This window comes from Callionymus lyra, chromosome 1 (genome assembly GCF_982586985.1).
Source record: "Callionymus lyra chromosome 1, fCalLyr1.hap1.1, whole genome shotgun sequence".
Classification (NCBI taxonomy): domain Eukaryota; kingdom Metazoa; phylum Chordata; class Actinopteri; order Syngnathiformes; family Callionymidae; genus Callionymus; species Callionymus lyra.
In genome coordinates, this window is record NC_141818.1 from 53,471,356 (window position 1) to 53,496,713 (window position 25,358).

The 25,358-nt window shown below is 35.5% G+C and overlaps 1 protein-coding gene across 5 annotated transcripts in view; it reads left to right on the forward strand.

Moving 5' to 3' along the window:
- The window catches only part of slc4a4a (solute carrier family 4 member 4a), a 66,627-nt gene continuing 41,269 nt past the window's right edge, over window positions 1–25,358 (forward strand). For 4 of the 5 annotated variants that reach the window (XM_087812996.1, XM_087812962.1, XM_087812971.1 and 1 more), the window contains exons 1-2: window positions 11,319–11,528; window positions 22,301–22,474. In XM_087812996.1, coding sequence (XP_087669122.1) covers window positions 11,321–11,528; window positions 22,301–22,474 — 382 coding nt within the window. In that variant the 5' untranslated portion in view covers window positions 11,319–11,320. Of the gene's footprint in view, window positions 74–862; window positions 931–11,318; window positions 11,529–22,300; window positions 22,475–25,358 lie in introns of those variants that run through there. The other variant, XM_087812979.1, reaches the window with a different exon arrangement.

Sequence of the window (25,358 nt, forward strand, 5' to 3'; positions counted from 1 at the left end):
GGAGGGTCAAGTCTTTTACCTTCACGCTGCGTGGAGGTGACAGTCACGAGCGTCAGACAAACACCTTTGCACGGTAAGTTTTAATTTAAATCAACGCTTACATTGTCAATGTGAATGTTTTAACCTCAAAGATTTCCATTTATAATAAAAGTAAACTGCACTTTCTGTTTGACAAGGAACATTTAAAGATAGTTTTTTTTATACCAAATACGTGTCATTTATGTTTAATTGAAAACGTCTGTCCCACTTTAAACATTTTTAAAATACTAAAAATCACGTTATAATAATTACAGTTACAGTTTGAATTACAGTGATAGTTCCTTCGGACAGTGATGTGGCATCAATTATTTACAGTTATGAATTATTTAACTTAACTTTAACGACACTTGATTGACTTTAACTGCTCTTTTAGATCTTCTCTTAAAACTGCACATTCTTTTAACCAATATCCTGGTTTTATATATTTATTTTGATATTTATTGTTTTTGATGTGTAGCTGGTTGAGGTTGGTTGACATAAAGGGAACAACAAACGCACTGTATTATTATTATTATTATTATTATTATTTAATTATATTTACTTGAGCGCGATGACACATATAACTGCGTTGAATCACACGACACTATTCTTCTACATGTACGGCTGATTAACAATGTCGTCGGTCGTTCTATCCACGAACAAACAAACTCCCAGAGAGAAGAGAATCTCACTGATGAACAAATACCTTTCTTTTTTTAAAACACACAATATCTTCTTTTAAATTCAGATCTTCCATTAACGGTGTAAAGTCACGGCATCGGACTGACATCGACTGTCACTCAAGCTGTTGGTGAAGTCACTTAAAGTGCTTTAACGTTGACAGGTCAAGCGTCGAGGATCGCGTGGGTCAGCATATCCAGGAGTCGCTGCAGAGATGAGCTCCAGCAAGAAGTGAGTGGCTTGAGAATCCGTGTTTAAAGATGCTTCAGTGTGTAGAGCAAGAGTACATTTCATTGAGAGGTGAACAAGGATGTATTTCCAGACCAAACTGTATCTGTCACGACTCTCAATGCTTCATCAGGGTCGAAGGAAGTTTCTTAAATTATTATCCAAAGGTTAAAGTTTCGACATATAATTGTTCGGTAAGAAATGCAGCCTGAGGGAAACATTCAGTCGCGTGTGAAGTTCAGAAGATCTTTGGAATACGACAAACATTGTCCCCGAAGCTGCGTCGGTGAGAAGAGAATCACGAGTCCACCCACCTTGACCGACCTTTGCCGTTAAAAACACGCTTTCCCTGGTAAATGACTCCATTTATTTACATATTATTCCCAGCGTAATGATACACAGTATGTATGGAACTCAAGGAGACACGCGAGTTTTTGAACGACAGCATTTATTGAGTAAAATAAAACATATATTTCATCTGTTACTTACTTTTCTCTTAAATGATATGCTTATAATTAAATATATGATTTAAATGTTATTGTTTCTTTTTTAGATTTAGTAACTGGATTTACTTTTAGATCTGTTTGGTATTTAAAGATGAAATATATTTCTAACCATTGCAAAAATTCTGTTGTATTGATTATAAATGTAAGTAAGTAAGTAAGTAATTTGTATTTGTATAGCACTTTTCCAGACCAGGGTCACAAAGCGCTTAAACAATCAAAACAATATTCACTAAGTTATCTACTTTAAAGGTCAAGATAAAACTGATAACACAACAGGAGTTCCAGAAAATCAAGGAAAAGCCTGAACAAATAGAAACAGTATTTTCTCTGAAGTAACATTAGTCTGTGATACATCAAGACTTTTGTTTCATCGAAGTTTACTCCAAAAATAAACCTGTAAACCAGTGAAATATGAAACAAGAACTCTATACGACTTATTTTTACTGTTTTCACCAGAACTTTTGTCTGTGAAACTTCTCCATATCTTTCATTAGTACATTACAATTAATCGTATTAAATATATTTGTTTCTCTCGTACTAATCCAATCCTAAGACAATCCATGTCTCAACAAAATATGTATTTTTCTTTACTGGAATCTGAATATAGTCTTAAAAAAAGTTTTGTACAATCATTGTTGAGTTGAGTAATATAATAGATAAAGTAGTTCTGGAGGTACTTTGATAGCAAAACCGACCTTGGCCTTAAAGTGTCTTTTGACACTAAAGAATGTTTTAAACTTTTAGACTCATGTTTTATTTTTCTTAGGATTCACGGTTTTAATCTGTGGTGTGAAGGAAACTCTTGATAACAGCTGATGTTGTTCTTCTCTCAGTGATACACTGTGTATTGTGACTGTACCCGCAGAAGAAAACTAACTTAACTACATTTCTGACATCATTGTAAGTTTATAAAGATTTGATTTTTGAGGTTAACTCCAAGTGTAGTATTGTGTAGTACTTGACTCTGGTGTTGTGATAGTGTAGTAACAAGTATATATGTGTAGTATTGTCCAGTACTTGACTCTGGTGTTGTCATAGTGTAGTAACAAGTATATATGTGCAGTATTGTTGAGTACTTGACTCTGGTGTTGTCATAGTGTAGTAACAAGTATATATGTGTAGTATTGTCGAGTACTTGACTCTTGTGTTGTGATAGTGTAGTAACAAGTATATATGTGTAGTATTGTGGAGTACTTGACTCTTGTGTTGTGATAGTGTAGTAACAATATATATGTGTAGTATTGTCCAGTACTTGACTCTGGTGTTGTGATAGTGTAGTAACAAGTATATATGTGTAGTATTGTGGAGTACTTGACTCTTGTGTTTTGATAGTGTAGTAACAATATATATGTGTAGTATTGTCCAGTACTTGACTCTGGTGTTGTGATAGTGTAGTAACAAGTATATATGTGTAGTATTGTCCAGTACTTGACTCTGGTGTTGTGATAGTGTAGTTACAAGTATATATGTGTAGTATTGTCCAGTACTTGACTCTTGTGTTGTGATAGTGTAGTAACAAGTATATACGTGTAGTATTGTCCAGTACTTGACTCTGGTGTTGTGATAGTGTAGTAACAAGTATATATGTGTAATATTGTCCAGTACTTGACTCTGGTGTTGTGATAGTGTAGTAACAAGTATATATGTGTAGTATTGTCCAGTACTTGACTCTGGTGTTTTTGATAGTGTAGTAACAAGTATATATGTGTAGTATTGTCCAGTACTTGACTCTGGTGTTGTAGTATTTACAGACCACATGACTCTTGACGAAGTCGTAACTGCTTTCATTTGTTTTCAAACCAAAATATGTCCAAAATGGAGTCGACTGTATCCTCTCGTCCTCAGTCATCACTGTATCCTCTCGTCCTCAGTCATCACTGTATCCTCTCGTCCTCAGTCATCGCTGGGATTTCATTGTTCTTTTAGCTGCGAAGGACTTAATGACTGCTGCGGTCAACAGTTTATGTACAACAGAAAAAAAAAACCTGCTGTGAATATTTGCATGTTTTTATTAAAACAAAAATTGAATTGTTTATACTATACACATATTTATTGATTTCAAAAGAACCATAAAATAAATATGACAAAGATAAATCAATAAAATGTTTCAATAAAAAATAAATCGATACATTACTATAGAGTGTCTTGATAAATAAATGTATCGATGTTTTCTCTGATCCCAGTATCTCCGCTCGTGTTCCAAACACTCGTTCATCTCACGTCTCTTTGACTTTGAGCTCATGATTCTGGACAGAGGCGACGAAGCTTCACATCAGCCGTGATGACAGCTGCAGATACTGTACGACAACAGTGTGAGGCCCCGGGGCCCGTGTGCTCGTCAGCTGGAGCTCCAGAGAACACGCTCTCCAGACCGACGTGTGATCATTGAAGGTCTCTCTGTGAGATTGATATGTTATCAGTGAGCGCCGCTATCACCGCTGCAGAGTCACGGCTTTGATGACGCTCATCACAGCCATTGATCCTCATTCCACTGATGGACCCAACATTCTTAGACGCTGTACAGACCAAAACTGAAATGTTATTTAGAGCAAAGAATACGAGTCTTCATGTCTGTATTCAAACGTTTTTTAAATTGAGAGAAATAAAAAGAGCTAATTTAAGACGTTTGTAAAGTAGAAAAGTAAAGGTTATTCGTACCTTTAACAATTACAAACAATACACAGTTAAAATATCAACTTTAAAAGGTCAAGACACATAAGACAAACACAGGAGTCTCAGAAAATCAGGTAAAAACACGGATAAAAGTGCCTTGAGATGTTTCTAGAAGAAGTCAGTAGATCATCAAACACTGATGTTTCTTGAAGGAGTCAGTAGATCATCAAACACTGATGTTTCTTGAAGGAGTCAGTAGATCATCAAACACAGATGTTTCTTGAAGGAGTCAGTAGATCATCAAACACAGATGTTTCTTGAAGGAGTCAGTAGATCATCAAACACAGATGTTTCTTGAAGGAGTCAGTAGATCATCAAACACAGATGTTTCTTGAAGGAGTCAGTAGATCATCAAACACAGATGTTTCTTGAAGGAGTCAGTAGATCATCAAACACAGATGTTTCTTGAAGGAGTCAGTAGATCATCAAACACAGATGTTTCTTGAAGGAGTCAGTAGATCATCAAACACAGAGATGTTTCTTGAAGGAGTCAGTAGATCATCAAACACAGATGTTTCTTGAAGGAGTCAGTAGATCATCAAACACAGATGTTTCTTGAAGGAGTCAGTAGATCATCAAACACAGATGTTTCTTGAAGGAGTCAGTAGATCATCAAACACAGATGTTTCTTGAAGGAGTCAGTAGATCATCAAACACAGAGATGTTTCTTGAAGGAGTCAGTAGATCATCAAACACAGATGTTTCTTGAAGGAGTCAGTAGATCATCAAACACACATGTTTCTTGAAGGAGTCAGTAGATCATCAAACACAGATGTTTCTTGAAGGAGTCAGTAGATCATCAAACACAGAGATGTTTCTTGAAGGAGTCAGTAGATCATCAAACACACATGTTTCTTGAAGGAGTCAGTAGATCATCAAACACAGAGATGTTTCTTGAAGGAGTCAGTAGATCATCAAACACAGATGTTTCTTGAAGGAGTCAGTAGATCATCAAACACAGATGTTTCTTGAAGGAGTCAGTAGATCATCAAACACAGAGATGTTTCTTGAAGGAGTCAGTAGATCATCAAACACAGATGTTTCTTGAAGGAGTCAGTAGATCATCAAACACAGATGTTTCTTGAAGGAGTCAGTAGATCATCAAACAAAGAGATGGTTCCAAAGCTTAGGAGCAACAGTCTGGAAGGATTTTTCTCCTCTGGTCCAGAAGTTCAGGAACCATCAGTAGATTCTGATCCACAGACCTCAGAGCCCGAGCTGGGGTGTAAGTCTGGATCAGATCACTGATGGAAGGTCTGACCATGAATAGATCTGAAAGTAAGAACCAGAATTTTAAAATGATCCTGAAAGAAACTGGCAGCCAGTGAAGAGTTTGAAGGAGAAATGTGAGTTCTTCTACTAGAGCGGCTCAGAATTCCGGCTGCAGAGTTTTGTAAGAACTGCAGGCGAGACACATCCTTCTGGTTGTGTGTCTTTGAAATATGTGCTATTGTTGTAACCATTGTTCAATATAGATGTGTTTCATTTCTAAAGGTTAAATTATGGATTTAGCGATGAACTGGAACGGTTGAGTTTCAAAAAACATTGAAAGGTAAAATACTTGAGGATTACGATGTAAAATGACTGAAATGTAAAATGAATAAGAAGTAAGAATTTTGAGTACTTTTTTTTGTGTGTGTTTTCTTCTGCTTTGTATAATATATACTTAGTTTATTTCATGGATGCATAAGAAAGGCTAAAATAAGCTCCGGCTTAAGCCTGTTCCTTTTTTTCAGTCACAAGTTTTCAAGTTTTGTGTTGAGAAAGTGTTGAATGAAGTGTATTTGGTAATAATTGCCAGTTGACGGCACATAATTGAAGTATTTTGTAACCGAAATAAAACTATTTATTCAAGTTTAGTGAGTCTTGAGAAATGTAAAATAACTGTTTCAAGTTCAATCACAACAAGTGACAGTCATTGTTGAGTAGAAAATAATAGATAAAGTAGTTCTGGAGGAACTTTGATAAAAAAACAACCATGGCCTTAGTGTCTGTTGACACAAAGAAAAATGTTTTAAACATTTAGACTCATGTTTTATTTTTCTCAGCATTCATAGTTTTAATCTGTGGTGCGAAGGAAACACTTGATAACAGCGGATGTTGTTCTTCTCTCAGTGATACACTGTGTATTGTGACTGTACCCGCAGAAGAAAACAACTCTTTAGAAGGGTAAACAAAAAAATGCAACATATCAGTTGGACACAAAAATCCCAACATATATGCGAGTCAGCGCTTTTATGACGAGCAACATCTGACTCTTCTCAGGTTCATGAGATTCATGTTGACTCTGGTGTTTGTTGGACGAGCAGTGACTAGTTCTGTGACCGGCTGTGAAGCCAGAGGACGCTCGTAGATGGACAGTTGTGGTGGTTGTGACTTTGATGCTGGTCCACGACAGAAAAAAAAGGACACACCACGTGGGACCTTCTGTGACCTTGCCACGGGTTAGTCCATCACTGCACTGCAGTCCATGTTTGATATGAACGTCTGGACTTAACATACTTTGACTTAGTCAAGCCATTTATTTTAGTTGAATCTAGGATTGATGGAGAAACATTTGTTTTCTCAATAAACAAACTGACTATTCTGTCAGGGGTTAAAAAATAAACATTTAAAAAACTCCGTCCGTCAGTCAAAGTCATCCATCTTCCCAGGACTGGTCAAACAATTCCATTGAATTTAAAATGTCAAAATAATAAATTGACTATTTTTAAGAGGAAAGAAAAGAATTTCCCAGTGAATCATAATAAGCAACAGTGGTGAGTAAAAAACGTCCTTTCACCAGGCAGAAACCTCGAGAAGAACCAGACTCAGTGTGACAACAACAACAGTAATATTAATACTGCTACTACTAATAATACTCGTACTACCAATAATTATAATAACATTAATTACAATATTATTATTTATAATAATAATAATAATACCCTTCTTACTACTACTTCTATAACTACTACTACTACTCATTTTAATAACAACAATACAAATAATAGTAATAATAATATTCTTACTTCTTCTACTACTAAAAATACACTCACTACAAAAAAATATTACAACATTAAAAACAATATTAATATTAATAATACTCTTCAGCGCTATATAAATAAATATTACTTACTTACTTACTTACTACTGCTACTACTACTATTACTACTAATACTACTCATTTTAATAACAACAACAATAATAATAATAATAATAGTCTTACTCTTTCTACTTCTACTACTACTACTAATACTCTTACTACTAAAAATTATAATGACATTAATAACAGTATTATTATTTATAATAATAATAATACTGTTCTTACTACTACTACTACTAATTTTATTAACACAAATAATAATAATAATAGTCTTACTACTACTTATAATAATACTCTTACTACTAAAAATTATAATGACATTAATAACAGTACTATTATTTATAATAATAATAAAACTCTTCTTACTACTACTACTACTACTACTAATAATAATAATTTTAATAACAACAATAATAATAGTCTTCTACTACTACTACTATCACAAATACTACTACTACTATTACTACTTCTATTTCTAATAACCACAATAATAACAATAACAATAATAATAATAGTCTTACTACTACTACTACTACTACTTCTATTTTTAATAACCACAATAATAACAATAACAATAATAATAATAGTCTTACTACTACTACTACTACTACTACTCATAATATTGATAATATAATAATGATGAACATAACAACAACAACAACAACAACAACAACAACAACAACAATAATAATAATAATAGTCTTACTACTACTTATAATAATACTCTTACTACTAAAAATTATAATGACATTAATAACAGTACTATTATTTATAATAATAATAATACTCTTCTTACTACTACTACTACTACTACTACTAATAATAATAATTTTAATAACAACAATAATAATAGTCTTCTACTACTATTACTATCACAAATACTACTACTACTATTACTACTTCTATTTTTAATAACCACAATAATAACAATAACAATAATAATAATAGTCTTACTACTACTACTACTACTACTACTACTCATAATATTGATAATATAATAATGATGAACATAACAACAACAACAACAACAACAACAACAACAACAATAATAATAATAATAGTCTTACAACTACTAATACAGCTACGACTACTACTACAGCTACTACTACTAACAATAATAATAATAATAACGTTAATAACAATAATAAGATAGAAAGTAAGAATCAAAGCTAAACAAGAGGATAATCAAAGAAATATAAAATTCCACTCAGGTTTCCAAACATGCTACATGTTTTATATCCTGGATCATAAACTGTTGAGAGAAATCGCATCCATGTCAGTGACCTTTTGTTTTTTTTACTACGACAAATCCTGTTAGTGGCTCCTGAGTCATTTTTCTCCGCTGATTGAGGAATAATCCTGGAGGCCAAAGGATCATCCGTTTGGTCGAGAATTCAATTCCACTGCAACCAAAGCTGTGGCTCGTGAGTTAATCTTTTCTTTAAACGATAAAAAAGAAGAGCTCATTACCTCGGAGTGATAGGAACGATTCAAGGGGAGCTCAGGTCGTGGTAACTTTGGCTTATCACACCAAAGTCTTCAGAAATACATGAAGATACTCAGAGTTTCTGCATGTTATGCCCACTCTTGTTCCATAGGTGGCAATGGAGGAGGAAACACTGAGGCCGAGAGAAGCTGCTTCCAGCAAATCACACACACAAAGGTTTATAAGGACAAAAAGTATTTTCTACGTCCTTGAGCCAAACTAATGGAAGCTGCTGTCAAGGAAATGTAGAAAATACATGTATATTTGCACAAACAAAGTATTATTCAATTACTTAATACAAATCACGTGTACATTTTGTTCCTAATATTTAGTTATTATACATCCATAATGAAATTAATAGTGTGGCTAAACTGTAAGAAAACACCAAAATGCTAACAAGTAAATTAATAAAAACAAATGACCAAAACAAAGCTTATATCTGTAAGTAAGATTGAATTAGATTCAATACGAGCCAAGTCTTTATCTTAGTATTTAGTTACTAAACAACCATTATGAGAATAAGATGCTGGATAGAGCTAGCAGTTAGCAAAATACCCAAAAATGCTAACACGTAAATGAAGTAAAGCAATTTATATTTGTCAAAACAAAGCTCATATTTGTTAAGTATCAATTAAATTAACTTAATAAAAACTAAATCTTATTATCATTATCACTAGAGCTAGAGCTTTAACAAAATACCAAAAATGCTCACCAGTAAATTGAAAATATTTAGTTAAAACATAGCTTTAACAATTAGTAATACAAACTTAATCCTCCTTGTAATGTTTAGTTATTAAACAACCATAATGAAAACAAGAGGCAGGCTAACTCTAACTGTTAGCAAAATGCTAAGATGCTAACAGCCAACATCATACCGACAGCCAGGATTATTATTTCAGTCGTTTCAGTTTTAGGGAAGATTTAAATGTTTATCACTCTGAGGTTAAGAGATCTTACATATTGAAAATCAAGATGAATATTAGCTTAGACAAAATACAATATTGTCTCAGTATAAACAGCGTCTAACAACAGTATTCTGACAGGAAATGCTTTCTATTAAAAATACATACAAACGTAGAAATAAGATCAACGGATTTTATTATTGTAAAATACGTCACATGTTTATTTTGTTTCATTCCTAAATGTTGAATCATAATAAGCGACAGTGGTGAGTAAAAACGTCCTTTCACCAGGCAGAAACCTCGAGCAGAACCAGACTCAGTGTGATAACAACAACAATAATATTAATACTGCTACTACTAATAATACTCGTGCTACTACTAATTATAATAACATTATTAACAATATTATTATTTATAATACTAATACTAATAATAATACTCTTCTTACTACTAATATAACTACTAATACTACTCATTTTAATAACAACAATAATAATAATAGTAATAATAAAAGTCATACTACTACTACTTCTATTACTACTACTACTAAAAATATAATAACATTAATAACAATATTAATAATAATAATACTCTTCTTACTACTGCTACTAGTACTATTACTACTAATACTACTAATTTTAATAACAACAATAATAATAATAATAATAATAGTCTTACTACTACTACTACTACTCTTACTACTAAAAATTAAGATAACATTAATAACAATATTATTATTTATAATAATAATAATACTCTTCTTACTACTACTACTACTACTCTTACTACTAAAAATTATGATAACATTAATAACAATATTATTATTTATAATAATAATAATACTCTTCTTACTACTACTACTACTACTACTAATTTTAATAACAACCATAACAATTTTCAATTTAACATTTCAAGTTCATGATAATAACAACCACAAGATTGTGAGAAAAAAAAATCAACATTAACGAAGATAGTAACATTATTGTTTTTTATACTTCATAATCATTATCGTTATGACAGCGTATAGCAATAAAAACACAACGAAAAGAAAGAAAAAAGTGACGATAAGAGAACTAATTAACAATTAGAATTGAAATAAACAACCAACCACAGTTTGTTAAATATTAAGTGTAGGGGAGTCACTTTTTTTATCCATGTAGTTATGATTATTTTATCTACTTCATGGGTCTTTATCTTCATACATAAATGGAACATGTTCTGATGACATCATCCCATAGAAACAGTGAATTATCTTCATTTACGCAGACAGAAAACCCAGCCGTCATGTAGCTCGTATCAGTGTTGTTACCTCGCTAAAGCCGGCGTAATCCTGTAAGGGCGGATGAGTAGACAGACATGTGATGCCCCACTTGTTTTCTCGGTGGGAGGAGGTGACGGCCGGCATTACCGACCAGATGGAGAGGCTTTGTAGTAGGTGTGGGGGCGTGATGATTAAAAGACAATATACAGTTCAAATCATCTGTTGATTTGATATCTCGGACCAGGATCAAAAAAAAGAGCGTCCACTTTTGTCTCGGCGAGTGCGACAGGTTTGCGCTCGGGGTCTCGCCGTCACTACAGTCAATTACCGTAGACTTCCTGTCCCGCCGCTCACCTCATCCGCCAGATTAAACCATTACACCGCGCCTACTTGCTGCCCTGCTCAAGGACTCACTCGCACTCGGGGACTTTCATCTTAGCGCAGGGCTAGCTTGTTGAGACCAATGCTGGCCGGGCGGAGATGACCGCCACCAGCAGCACTAGACTGACTCCCAGTCCAAACTTACTGCAGGTGAACGAGCCAAAGCGATATGGCTCAACGTTGTCGCTGGAGGAAAAGTGTGAGCAGTCTTTCTTCCTCTTTTACTACTACAGGATGGAGGACGAGGCGGTGCTGGACCGGGGGGCCTCTTTACTCAAGCACATCTGTGACGAAGAGGAAGTGGAAGGTAGGCTCTTGTTTTGACTTTCATTCCAGGGAAATCAATTTCATTTGAAAATTCAGCTTTTTTTTTCTCATCTTATCATCCGTCGCTCGTAATTGATGCTTCAAACTGTCCGTCTGCGACTGAAACAATCATCTAGAATAAGTCTAATTCATCCTCCTGAAGACAGGATAACTCACTGACAGATTTAGTTGATTCCCGGGGGCGGAGTGGCGGCCAAAATTATAGGATTTCCGGTTGGAATAAATTCACCTGTGGTGCGATCTGGCAAGTCACACATGTAAACGAGTGAGCATGTGACGCTGTGTTTACCTTGATAATCTCCTTAAAGCTTTACGCGACAACCTACAGGCAGAGGAAATAAGTCAATGAAAACATGAGTGACGTCTTGTTGTTCTTGTTGATTGGTTCAATATCTCAGGGGTCAAACTCAATCATAAAACACTTGAATCTTTAGCTAGGATTTGATATGATATATTCAGCTCTCGATATAATTCAATACGATATATTCAACTCACGATACGATTCAATACGATATATTCAACTCACGATACGACTCAATACGATATATTCAGCTCTCGATATAATTCAATACGATATATTCAGCTCTCGATATAATTCAATACGATATATTCAACTCACGATACGATTCAATACGATATATTCAGCTCATGATAAGATTCAATACGATATATTCAACTCACGATACGATTCAATACGATATATTCAACTCACGATACGACTCAATACGATATATTCAGCTCTCGATATAATTCAATACGATATATTCAACTCACGATACGATTCAATACGATATATTCAGCTCACGATACGATTCAATACGATATATTCAACTCACGATACGATTCAATACGATATATTCAACTCACGATACGATTCAATACGATATATTCAGCTCACGATACGATTCAATACGATATATTCAACTCACGATACGATTCAATACGATATATTCAGCTCACGATACGATTCAATACGATATATTCAACTCACGATACGACTCAATACGATATATTCAGCTCACGATAAGATTCAATACGATATATTCAACTCACGATAAGATTCAATACGATATATTCAGCTCACGATACGATTCAATACGATATATTCAGCTCACGATAAGATTCCATACGATATATTCAACTCACGATAAGATTCCATACGATATATTCAACTCACGATAAGATTCAATATGATATATTCAACTCATGATACGACTCAATACGATATATTCAACTCACGATAAGATTCAATACGATATATTCAGCTCACGATAAGATTCAATACGATATATTCAGCTCACGATAAGATTCAATACGATATAGTCAACTCACGATAAGATTCAATACGATATATTCAACTCACGATAAGATTCAATACGATATATTCAACTCACAATAAGATTCAATAGGATATATTCAACTCACGATAAGATTCAATACGATATATTCAGCTCACGATAAGATTCAATACGATATATTCAACTCACGATAAGATTCAATACGATATATTCAGCTCACGATAAGATTCAATACGATATATTCAACTCACGATAAGATTCAATACGATATATTCAGCTCACGATAAGATTCAATACGATATATTCAACTCACAATAAGATTCAATAGGATATATTCAACTCACGATAAGATTCAATACGATATATTCAGCTCACGATACGATTCAATATGATATATTCAGCTCACGATAAGATTCAATAGGATATATTCAACTCACGATAAGATTCAATACGATATATTCAACTCACGATAAGATTCAATATGATATATTCAACTCACGATAAGATTCAATACGATATATTAAACTCACGATAAGATTCAATACGATATATTCAACTCACGATAAGATTCAATACAATATATTCAGCTCGCGATACGATTCAATATGATATATTCAGCTCACGATAAGATTCAATAGGATATATTCAGCTCACGATAAGATTCAATACGATATATTCAACTCACGATAAGATTCAATACGATATATTCAGCTCACGATAAGATTCAATACGATATATTCAGCTCACGGTAAGATTCAATACGATATATTCAACTCACCATAAGATTCAATACGATATATTCAGCTCACGATAAGATTCAATACGATATATTCAGCTCACGATAAGATTCAATACGATATATTCAGCTCACGGTAAGATTCAATACGATATATTCAGCTCACGATAAGATTCAATACGATATATTCAGCTCACGATAAGATTCAATACGATATATTCAGCTCACGGTAAGATTCAATACGATATATTCAACTCACCATAAGATTCAATACGATATATTCAACTCACGATATGATTCAATACGATATATTCAACTCACGATACGATTCAATACGATATATTCAACTCACGATACGATTCAATACGATATATTCAACTCACGATACGATTCAATGCGATTTATTCAACTCACGATACAATTCAATGCGATTTATTCAACTCACAAATAGATTCAATAGGATATATTCTGCTCACGATACGATTCAATACGATATATTAAACTCACGATAAGATTCAATACGATATATTCAACTCACGATAAGATTCAATACGATTTATTCAACTCACGATACAATTCAATGCGATTTATTCAACTCACAAATAGATTCAATACGATATATTCTGCTCATGATAAGATTCAATACGATATATTCAACTCACGATAAGATTCAATACGATATATTCAACTCACGATAAGATTCAATACGTTATATTCAACTCACGATAAGATTCAATACGATATATTCAACTCACGATAAGATTCAATACAATATATTCAGCTCGCGATACGATTCAATATGATATATTCAGCTCACGATAAGATTCAATAGGATATATTCAGCTCACGATAAGATTCAATACGATATATTCAACTCACGATAAGATTCAATACGATATATTCAGCTCACGATAAGATTCAATACGATATATTCAGCTCACGGTAAGATTCAATACGATATATTCAACTCACCATAAGATTCAATACGATATATTCAGCTCACGATAAGATTCAATACGATATATTCAGCTCACGATAAGATTCAATACGATATATTCAGCTCACGGTAAGATTCAATACGATATATTCAGCTCACGATAAGATTCAATACGATATATTCAGCTCACGATAAGATTCAATATGATATATTCAGCTCACGGTAAGATTCAATACGATATATTCAACTCACCATAAGATTCAATACGATATATTCAACTCACGATATGATTCAATACGATATATTCAACTCACGATACGATTCAATACGATATATTCAACTCACGATACGATTCAATACGATATATTCAACTCACGATACGATTCAATGCGATTTATTCAACTCACGATACAATTCAATGCGATTTATTCAACTCACAAATAGATTCAATAGGATATATTCTGCTCACGATACGATTCAATACGATATATTAAACTCACGATAAGATTCAATACGATATATTCAACTCACGATAAGATTCAATACGATTTATTCAACTCACGATACAATTCAATGCGATTTATTCAACTCACAAATAGATTCAATACGATATATTCTGCTCATGATAAGATTCAATACGATATATTCAACTCACGATAAGATTCAATACGATATATTCAACTCACGATAAGATTCAATACGATATATTCAACTCACGATAAGATTCAATACGATATATTCAACTCACGATAAGATTCAATACGATATATTCAACTCACGATAAGATTCAATACGATATATTCAACTCACGATAAGATTCAATACGATATATTCAACTCACGATAAGATTCAATACGATATATTCAACTCACGATAAGATTCAATACGATATATTCAACTCACGATAAGATTCAATGCGATTTATTCAACTCACAAATAGATTCAATACGATATATTCTGCTCACTATACGATTCAATACGATATATTCAACTCATGATACGACTCAATAGGATATATTCAACTCACGATAAGATTCAATACGATATATTCAACTCACGATACGACTCAATACGATATATTCAACTCACGATAAGATTCAATCAAACATCAGCTTCAAAAACTGCTGGAGTGGACTGTATCCTCTCGTACTCAGTCATTGCCGGGATCTCTTTGTTTCTTTTGGCTGCGGAGAACGTAATGGCTGCTGCCGTCTAGTGGCCTGAAGTTTAATTGAAACACAAAAATGAACAAATGCTGTGAATATGTTCACGTTATTTCTTAATTATAATAATTGAATATTGATAAACCAAAAAGCCAAAAAAATAAAAAGTTTATTTTTAAAAAATCGATACAGTATGGTAGTAAAGTTAAAAAAAGTATTTATATATCAGTGCGTTTTTTTTTCTCTCACACCCCTACTTGATGTAAAAAGATTAAGTCTGAGTGTCGCACTGCACTACTATAGTAATAGTAATAATAAACACTGATTAATAACACATTATAAGTCACTGACAATATCAACAATGCATTAAACATATATTTCTGAAATCTTCATAAATGTGTTAGCTTTCATTATAAACATTTAAAAAATGATCCTAACAATACACTATAACACACTGTAGATTATTTTAAAAGTATAATAACACTTCATAATACTTTTACCATCATGAAGAAGGTGCATCTCTCAAGTATTCTTTCAAGATCCAGACATTCATATACAGCTGTGAAGCACGTAGAAAACAAACTCTAATATACCGGCGGGCAATAGCCGGGGCAGCTAAAAGGTCTTCATAAGGACATGAGTGAGGCATTGTTATGAGTGTGTTACAGCTCTTTAAGTTGCGGATTTAAATGTCCAGTAACTTGCCTGCATGAGACCTTGGCTCCTGCAAGGGTTTTGTTAATGTCACGTAAAAAAAAGAGCTTTTCTTTCGGTAATGAATTAAATACAAAAATATATTTTTCAAATAATATGTTGATAGACTTTTAGAGCCGGTTCTGTGGAATCTGTCCTTCAGCTCCGACAACATTTTCTCAGGTGTCACCTCAGCTTGAACTGTTTTCAAACGTCCTGTGTGCGTCCCTTTGAACAGCTGCCCCCCTGCTGGGAGTCTGTGGAGCGAGTCGACATGTTTGTCATCGTTGCGACGCCAAGGGACCCCCAGATCGTGTTTTCACCGATCGTGACTTTTAAAATGTTCCCAAATTATTGTTGAACTCAAAGAATCCACCCAAGTATTCATCTCGAAATGCAGCGTTTCAGTTACTCTCCGCTTTCAATTCCGTGTGTCGCCATGGAAACCAGCCACGGCGTCCAACACACTCCGGGGACAAACACAAGTTTCCTCATTTCATTCAGGCGGCGTTCCCGGGCAGCCCCGAAAAGAAGTTCTTCTTGCACACAACAAACCCCAGAGGAAGTGGTTTTCACAGAGCTGCTCTGGCAGTTTGCAAATCTTCCCGTCCAGCTCTGTGACTCTCCTCCCTTCGTCGCCATCACTCTCTCTGCTATTGTCCGGGCGCTGGAGGAGCTTGTGCAGTGTTTCCACGGGTTTATAGCTTCATCCATCAGCCTCGACAGCAGCTTCATGTCCACCTTCAGTCGCCTCCAGAGCTGGACATCAAGCTTCTGCTGTTCAATGAAAAACATTTAAAACTAATTAAACTGTGAATAATGTACTCGTCACCAGAGCAACTGCTAATACTACTAATACTCCTGCATACACTATATATTTATATATAAATAAATATATAGACTTAAAGTTAAGGATTGTATTTCAATAATTGTATTATATGTTTACTGTAACCATAAAAATGAAAATATTTGCAATTTTGATAAAATACAAATCAGTTCAATTTAAACACATTTTTTAGGATTGTATTTGATCCTTAATTGATTTACCCTTGCGTTATCTCAGGGTCAAGGTGGCCTGAAAACAAAAGTTTTTTGTTGTATCCCTTGCGTTATCTCAGGGTCAAGGTGGCCTGAAAACAAAAGTTTTTTTGTTGTATCCCTTGCGTTATCCTAGGGTCAAGGTGACCCAGTGGCTTAAAAATAAATACGTGTTTTTGTGGTATCCCTTGCGTTATCTCAGGGTCAAGGTGACACGAAAGCCTGAAAACAAACGTGTTTTGTTGTATCCCTTGCGGTATCTCAGGGTCAAGGTGACCCGGTGACCCGAAAACCAACGTGTTTTGTTGTATCTCTTGCGTTATCTCAGGGTCAAGGTGACCCGAAGGCCTGAAAAAAAAACGTGTTTTGTTGTATCCCTTGCGTTATCTCTGGGTCAAGGTGACCCGAAGGCCTGAAAAAAAAACGTGTTTTGTTGTATCCCTTGCGTTATCTCGGGGTCAAGGTGACCCGGTGGCACGAAAACAAACGTGTTTTGTTGTATCTCTTGCGTTATCTCAGGGTCAAGGTGACCCGGAGGCTCAAAAACAAATGTATTTGTGGCTTCCATAAATACATATGCATTGGTTGAGGTCGTTCAGCTTGATCCAGAGACAACACAAGGGATACAACAAACACATTTGTTTTCTGGCCACCGGGATAACGCAGGTGGTTAAGAACTCAAAATTCCTCCTAGTTGTGCGTCATTGTTATTAGTAATAATAGTAAATATATGCATGTATTTTTGGAATCTGTGAGGAAACCGGAGTCTCCAGAGTAAAGCCACCCAAGCATGGGCAATTTTTTTAAGGATAAAATTTCAACCTTAACTGATTTAAATGTAATAAAAACTGGACACATTTGAATTTCCATGGGGGGCTTCTGGACCCTTTGGGCCCCTTTTCCCTCGACCCACTTTCAAGAAGTTTATCGAGCTGTTTGTGAGTCAATGATTAAGATCAGGAAACAAACAGAGAAAAATAACTATTTTTTTTAATATTTGCAACGTCCAATGAAACATACTTTTGGTTATTCAGGTTTATTTTCAATTGTTTGTTTAAATCAAATATTAAGTGTTTTTGTCTTTGCATCTTTAATAAACTTGATAGAATCTAGAAAAAAAAACGTAATTTTCCTCCACAAATCTTTATTATTTAGCAGAAAGTCATGAGCAGAGTTTTTATGAAGAAGTTTTGAATCCGTCTGGCAGAAGGATTTCTGGGCCGAGAGCAACGTCTTCTTCATCCAGGGATTCGATTTAAACAATGTTCTCCTGGCGAGCTGCTCCGTCAATTTCCTGTCGATCCTCGTGTCTCTCTGGACCAAAGAAGTCTCTCACAAATCGCTTTGACCTTTTTCAGGAAATCTCTCCGACGCTTCTTTACAAACACAATTTGTTTGACATCCGTTGCACCTTTAATATTAAAAAAAAGCTTTTTTAAATGTAAAAAAATCCTCCTAAAGTGCATTTTTCAATGTCATTATAAAGAATAGTTTAGGCAGCATCAGAATAACAGTTAAACAAACGGTGATACATTAATATGATGGTAAAATTCAACAAAATCATTGAGAAATATGTTAAGATTAATTATTTTAAAAATGCTAATTACTTTAATTCATACACAAATCAATGTAACAACATTTGTTTCAACTTACTTAGACATAACTATAGGGCGTTATGTTTTAAACTATATTATTCAACCAGAGAATATAAAATAAACAGGTATTTTAATAGAAAAAAATGTAACTTTTACAAAAGTCACACAAGGCTTTTATGACAAACACCACAAAGTGAAGCTAATACATGTTGATGCTAATTCTTGAAAACTGAAAAAGTTTTATTTCCCGTCTCAGTGTTGTGTTGAACAAATTAACATTTTTTTTAGCTGGACGTCATCAAATGTTGTCATTTAAACAGCTTTGATTGGTTGATTGATTAGAGTTTCGATCGGACATATGGTTCAAGTAAAAGTGATCAAATTCGCGGTAAAACAAATGTCACCATTTGAATTCAAAACTTCAATCCAAAATATAACCAAACATCAGCTTTGAAAGCTACTGGAGTTGACTGTATCCTCTCGTACTCAGTCATCTTGAGGGATTTTTTTTGCTGCGGAGGATGTGATGGCTGCTGCCATCTAGTGACCGGAAGTTTAATTGAAACACAAAAATAAACAAATGCTGTGTATATTTAAATAGCCGAAAAAATAAAAAGTTTAAACATTTATTGTTTTTATAAAGATGCAAATGTCACAATAAGACTTCAAACTTCCACTCTACTGTGTTTCCAATATATATTTGTAATGGCCTCTGTTACTTAAACAGTACTTTTTGACGGCATCTTTTCCACTTGACTATGTGGAGATTTTCCCGGCGCTGCCGGCGAGGATTTTTAAAAAAGTACTTTCACACTCAAGTGCACTCGTGTTCTGCAAGACGACTTAGTTGTTGCTGTTTTCTGCCGCCGTCGACCGCGGATGTTTGATCTTGTGTTGTCATGTTTCCATGTAAACAGGCCAGACGTGCCGTCTTTGTTGAACCAAAAACGCCGTCGTGCGCCGCCTGGTGTGGGCGATGCCGGCGCCGACTCCGGCTCCTTCTGGGCTTTCATGGAAAGTTTTCTCGCCGCCATGGGTTTCGTGACTTTCACTCTTTCGTAATCTTCGCGTCGCCTCTTTGTTGACGGGCGGTTTCGGATTTTATGGAATCTTTTCTCATGACCCGACGAACACAACTGTGTGTTTTGACAAACCTTTTCGTGACACGTTGCAAACCATTAAAAAAACAACATTTTAATTAAAAGTTGGCTTTATAATTTCAAAATCCACCTGGTCATGAATCATTCAAGAGATGATCTAGAGAAAGCAAAACAGCGATAGAAAGACCTGTTAAGACCTTCTCTGTTGAACCGGTGACATCCATCCGAATCCCAGCTATCGGGCGCTCGACTCTCGGCCCGACCGTTGAATTGAGGATGAATCCAGGAAAACAAAAGCCTCGTGGTACCAGAGGAAGAAAGAATTCTCTTGTGTTGCTTCCAAGGGTCATTGTTTGTTGTTTATCGGGACAATAAGTCACTTCCTCCTATCATGCGCGTGGCTTTACCCGAACTTCCTCAAATATTGCCTCATCCTTTTGCTACAAAAAAACGAAAAAAAAGGATCAACAATTTTATGACGATAGATTAGAATAAAGAATAAAAAAGAATTTGCAAACTTTAAACACCATCTGAAATTGAACATGCAGACTATGCCCCCATATTATGGTTATTACGGTAACCCCCTGACACTTCAGACCTATTAAAGTAGATTTGTTTTTTTTCATTATCCAAAAAAAGTTGCTTCAATCAAAGAAAAAAATCGATAAACAAGACTTCAATTTAAAAATAAAGCCTTGAAAATGACTTGAATATTTAAATAAACGAAACACTTAAACATAATAGAAGAAAAAAACGATTTCATTAAGAATAAACAAACTAATTATTGAAGCAACCTTTTTGGAGATTGAATCATTTCGACGCAAACACACACTTTTTTTGGCTTAGAAATCATATATATTATTTTTTATCATATATCTTTATGGTTTACTAATATTCAATTATTATAATTGAGAATAAAGGTGCAAGTAATCACAGCATTTGTTCATTTTTATGTTTCAAATAAACTTCCGACCACTAGATGGCAGCAGCCATTACGTCCTCTGCAGCTAAAAGAACCAAAGAAATCACTTCAATCGAAGAACTGTTTGAAAATATTTTTTGGTTTGAAGAAACTTTTTAAAAAATTTAACATAAACATATACATTTTTTTTAATTGAAGCCAGTATTTTTGATTAAAAAAATATATTTTTGTATAAAAGCAACTATTATTTACATTTTAAATATTTGTTTCAAATGAAGCACTTTTTTTTTAAATTTAATTATAAAGAAACAAAAGTGTGTCATGGTAAACAAATAAAAATGCACCTGCAGCTGCAGTGATGAGTTCACTGAGAGGATGCAGGCCAGAGAGAGAGAGAGAGGTGCTGGAAAATAACAGGATTTAATGAGATTAAAAAGACTACAAAGAATCTTATTTTTTAGCTGCCATTTTTCCTCCGTCAACTTTCTTTTGTCATTAGAAAATACACTAAATAATCAAAAATATGTAATCACCCCGAGAAGTTCGTTGTAGTTTACCATCCAAATAACATTTTTTTTAATGTTCTCTAATGCAAATCACTGATTTGTCTGCAATATGTTGTTTGTAAAAGACGGTTCAGATCCTGGTAAGGATGTGATGTTCCTCTATTGCCACAATATTGAAATGTGACTCTGATTATCTATATACAATGATACCTCCGCGGTCTCACCGTGTCACAGATTCTTTTGTTTTTGCACACGGTACTGCATCTTTGAAAATACTGTATCAAGCAGGAAGTTTCTTGTCATTATTCGCACGGTTACGAATTATTTTAGAAGCAAAAACAAAAACAAAAAAGACCGTGACCCCCTCATGCTTTTGGTGCCTCAAAACAGTCAACTCCCATGATGCCTTTCTACCTGTCTATTGAGCCATGAGTTTAAACGAGTTTTTGACGTCTATGTCGCAACGTAGAAGGGACTCGCAGCTGTGATTGGTTGGCTGGGCGGCAAAGCATCACGGGAGCTGTGCAGGTCACAGTTACCGAGGGGGTTGTTCAGAGTGATGACACTCGTTTGCAAAGTTTAAAAAAACATGTTAAACAAGTGAGAAGTTAAACGGCCAAACGTTGTCTGAACTTAATCCCCGCGATAAACGACGGCTCGCGGTATTTGATCCACATAAGTATTTGACTCTTAAGATGCAAAAAAAACACTCTTATTTTGGCTTAAGTGCTTTTCCATTGATTTTGTCTTCCTGTCCCCCGCAGGCCACCATACCGTTTACATCGGCGTGCGAGTGCCCAAGAGCTGCCGCAGTCGGCGGCGCCACCGTCGCCGGAGTGGCCACAAGGACAGGAAGGAGAGGTTGACGGAGAACGCCGTCGACAAGTCGGACGCCGACAACCCCGACGACGCCGGCAACAGCATCCTCAGACCCCTCAGTAAGTTCTGACGGAGCGGGAGTCACGGCCCGTTAGCGCTCGCGTCCGTCTTCAGCCGTCCTCTGAGGAGGATAGCCCGGCGTGGCCCCCCTACGTGACCCCCTCGCCGAGGAAAAAAACTGCTGAGAAGGGGTTCAGGGCCAGAAATAGCCGCACGTGTCCCTGACGAGTTTGATGTTTCCTCTTTGAGTGCAATCGTGCAGCTCGACGAGCTTCCGCGGCTGGAGAGCAGCGTTTGTTGCGGTGACTTTGCCCCGGGCTGTAGGCTAGTGTGTGTCTTTGTGTGCGACTGTTTTTGTCGCATCCTCACTTTGGCTCCTTCCCTTGAGTGTGACGCTGGGATCGCCGAGCTTCGAGCTTGTGGGATCGGAACCCACGGTGTTATGGATTGTTGTCGCTACCGTAGCGATGTGTCGACGAGGCTTCACGAAACAGCCGATGAGATGTCGTGATACGCTGTTTTGGAAGGCTCACTGTGTCTCGAATCACATACTTCTCTCAGTGCACTGGTTAGTATCATCAGGATAGTGTACGTACTAACTAGTAACTAATCCTCCACAGATAGTATGTCTCAAACATACTTCTCTTAGTATACTAGAAGTTAGTATCATCAGGATAGTGTACGTACTAACTAGTAACTAATCCTCCACAGATAGTATGTCTCAAACATACTTCTCTTAGTATACTAGAAGTTAGTATCATCAGGATAGTGTACGTACTAACTAGTAACTAATCCTCCACAGATAGTATGTCTCAAACATACTTCTCTTAGTATACTAGAAGTTAGTATCATCAGGATAGTGTACGTACTAACTAGTAACTAATCCTCCACAGATAGTATGTCTCAAACATACTTCTCTTAGTATACTAGAAGTTAGTATCATCAGGATAGTGTACGTACTAACTAGTAACTAATCCTCCACAGATAGTATGTCTCAAACATACTTCTCTTAGTATACTAGAAGTTAGTATCATCAGGATAGTGTACGTACTAACTAGTAACTAATCCTCCACAGATAGTATGTCTCAAACATACTTCTCTTAGTATACTAGAAGTTAGTATCATCAGGATAGTGTACGTACTAACTAGTCACTAATCCTCCACAGATAGTATGTCTCAAATCAAACTCTGCTGCTACACACTAACAGGAAATGATGCGACAGCTTCTTCTTCTACTACTATTTAAGGATGATTTCAAGCAGCTGTAGGAACACTAGCGCCACCTGCTGGCAGCACGTTTGGTTTCAAGAAATATGAGAAATATTGACAAGATATTTACGCCGGTATCAGCAGCGAAGATGTGTCATTATCATACTGCTGCTGAAAATACACCTGTAAGTATAGGAATATATATATATATATATATATATGATGTAACTTCCGTTTACAACATCATTGTCACTAAGATGGAGTCGTTTAGTGTAGAAAGTGTCCATCGATTCATACTCAGTTTTGTGGGTGTTTTAGTGACAATCTAGTGTGTATGGAGCACTACATTTACATACTAAGAATTGAGACGCACTTACGCACTAAAAATACTAAGTTTAAGTACACAAGTATGCGATTTGAGACGCAGCTCTGATGTCACTCTCAGTTATTTGAACTAGATCAGAGGCCAAAGCAGAGAGTGCCATCTAGTGGTCATGTATAGTGATAAAGTACCAACATAAAGCTAGAGAAGATTCACCTGCACGTTGGTCAAAAGGGCTTTTCAGTAGAAATATTCTTCAGTGTTCAGGAACCATCAGTAGATTCTGATCCACAGACCTCAGAGCCCGAGCTGGGGTGTAAGTCTGGATCAGATCACTGATGGAAGGTCTGACCATGAATAGATCTGAAAGTAAGAACCAGAATTTTAAAGTTGATCCTGAAAGAAACTGGAAGCCAGTGAAGAGTTTGAAGGAGAAATGTGAGTTCTTCTACTAGAGCAGCCAGTGAAGAGTTTGAAGGAGAAATGTGAGTTCTTCTACTAGAGCAGCCAGTGAAGAGTTTGAAGGAGAAATGTGAGTTCTTCTACTAGAGCGGCTCAGAATTCTGGCTGCAGAGTTTAGTATGAACTGCAGGCGAAACACATCCTTCTGGTTTAGACATGAAATAAACTGTTACAATAGTGTAAACGACAAAAACACATGGATTATATGATCCAGATCATGTTGTGACATCATTTTTCTAAGGTAGGTCAGATTAAACCCTGAAAATCTTCAATAATCTGAAAGTAAGAAAGTATAGTTTGTTTTGTTCCGACACGTGACGAAATAGAAGTGGATTTCTCGTGTGTCCAACGATGTAGGATTTTACTTCAGGACATTAATCCAATCACAGATTATTTTGACACCAGCACACGAGGTTGGTAGCAGTTGTTGAAGAATTTCAGGGTAAAAACAGAGATACATTTTCAACAGATTTTAACTCGTCCTGAGAGGGAAGCACAGAGTTCACGACATCAATTGATTCCTGGTTGTTGGCGAAGGTTCCGCTCGTGAAACAAATGATCAAATAAAATGTGGGTTGAAACCCAGACGTGTTGGGTGTAAACAGAGATGTAGTCGCTCTTCGTCTCGCTGCCAAATCCAGGTTTTTCCAAAACGACGGCCAGTATTTGTAAACCTGATTAATACTGATGCGGGCTGTCGTGCGAGAGTCTGCCAAAGGTTTATATTGATGGATTGTTACCATGGATACAGGGGAGATGTGACCTTTTGTTCGTGCCTTAAATCCTGTCAACTCACCCAAACAGATCGATGATGGACCTTCGTCTTCTTCAACGAGGACAATGGATGATTTAACTGTCTTGAAGCCTGGTGGACATGAACATGATCTAAAGTGTTTTTAGTCTGTTTTTATTCAATAATCAAACAATTTTCAACTGTAATCAAACAATTA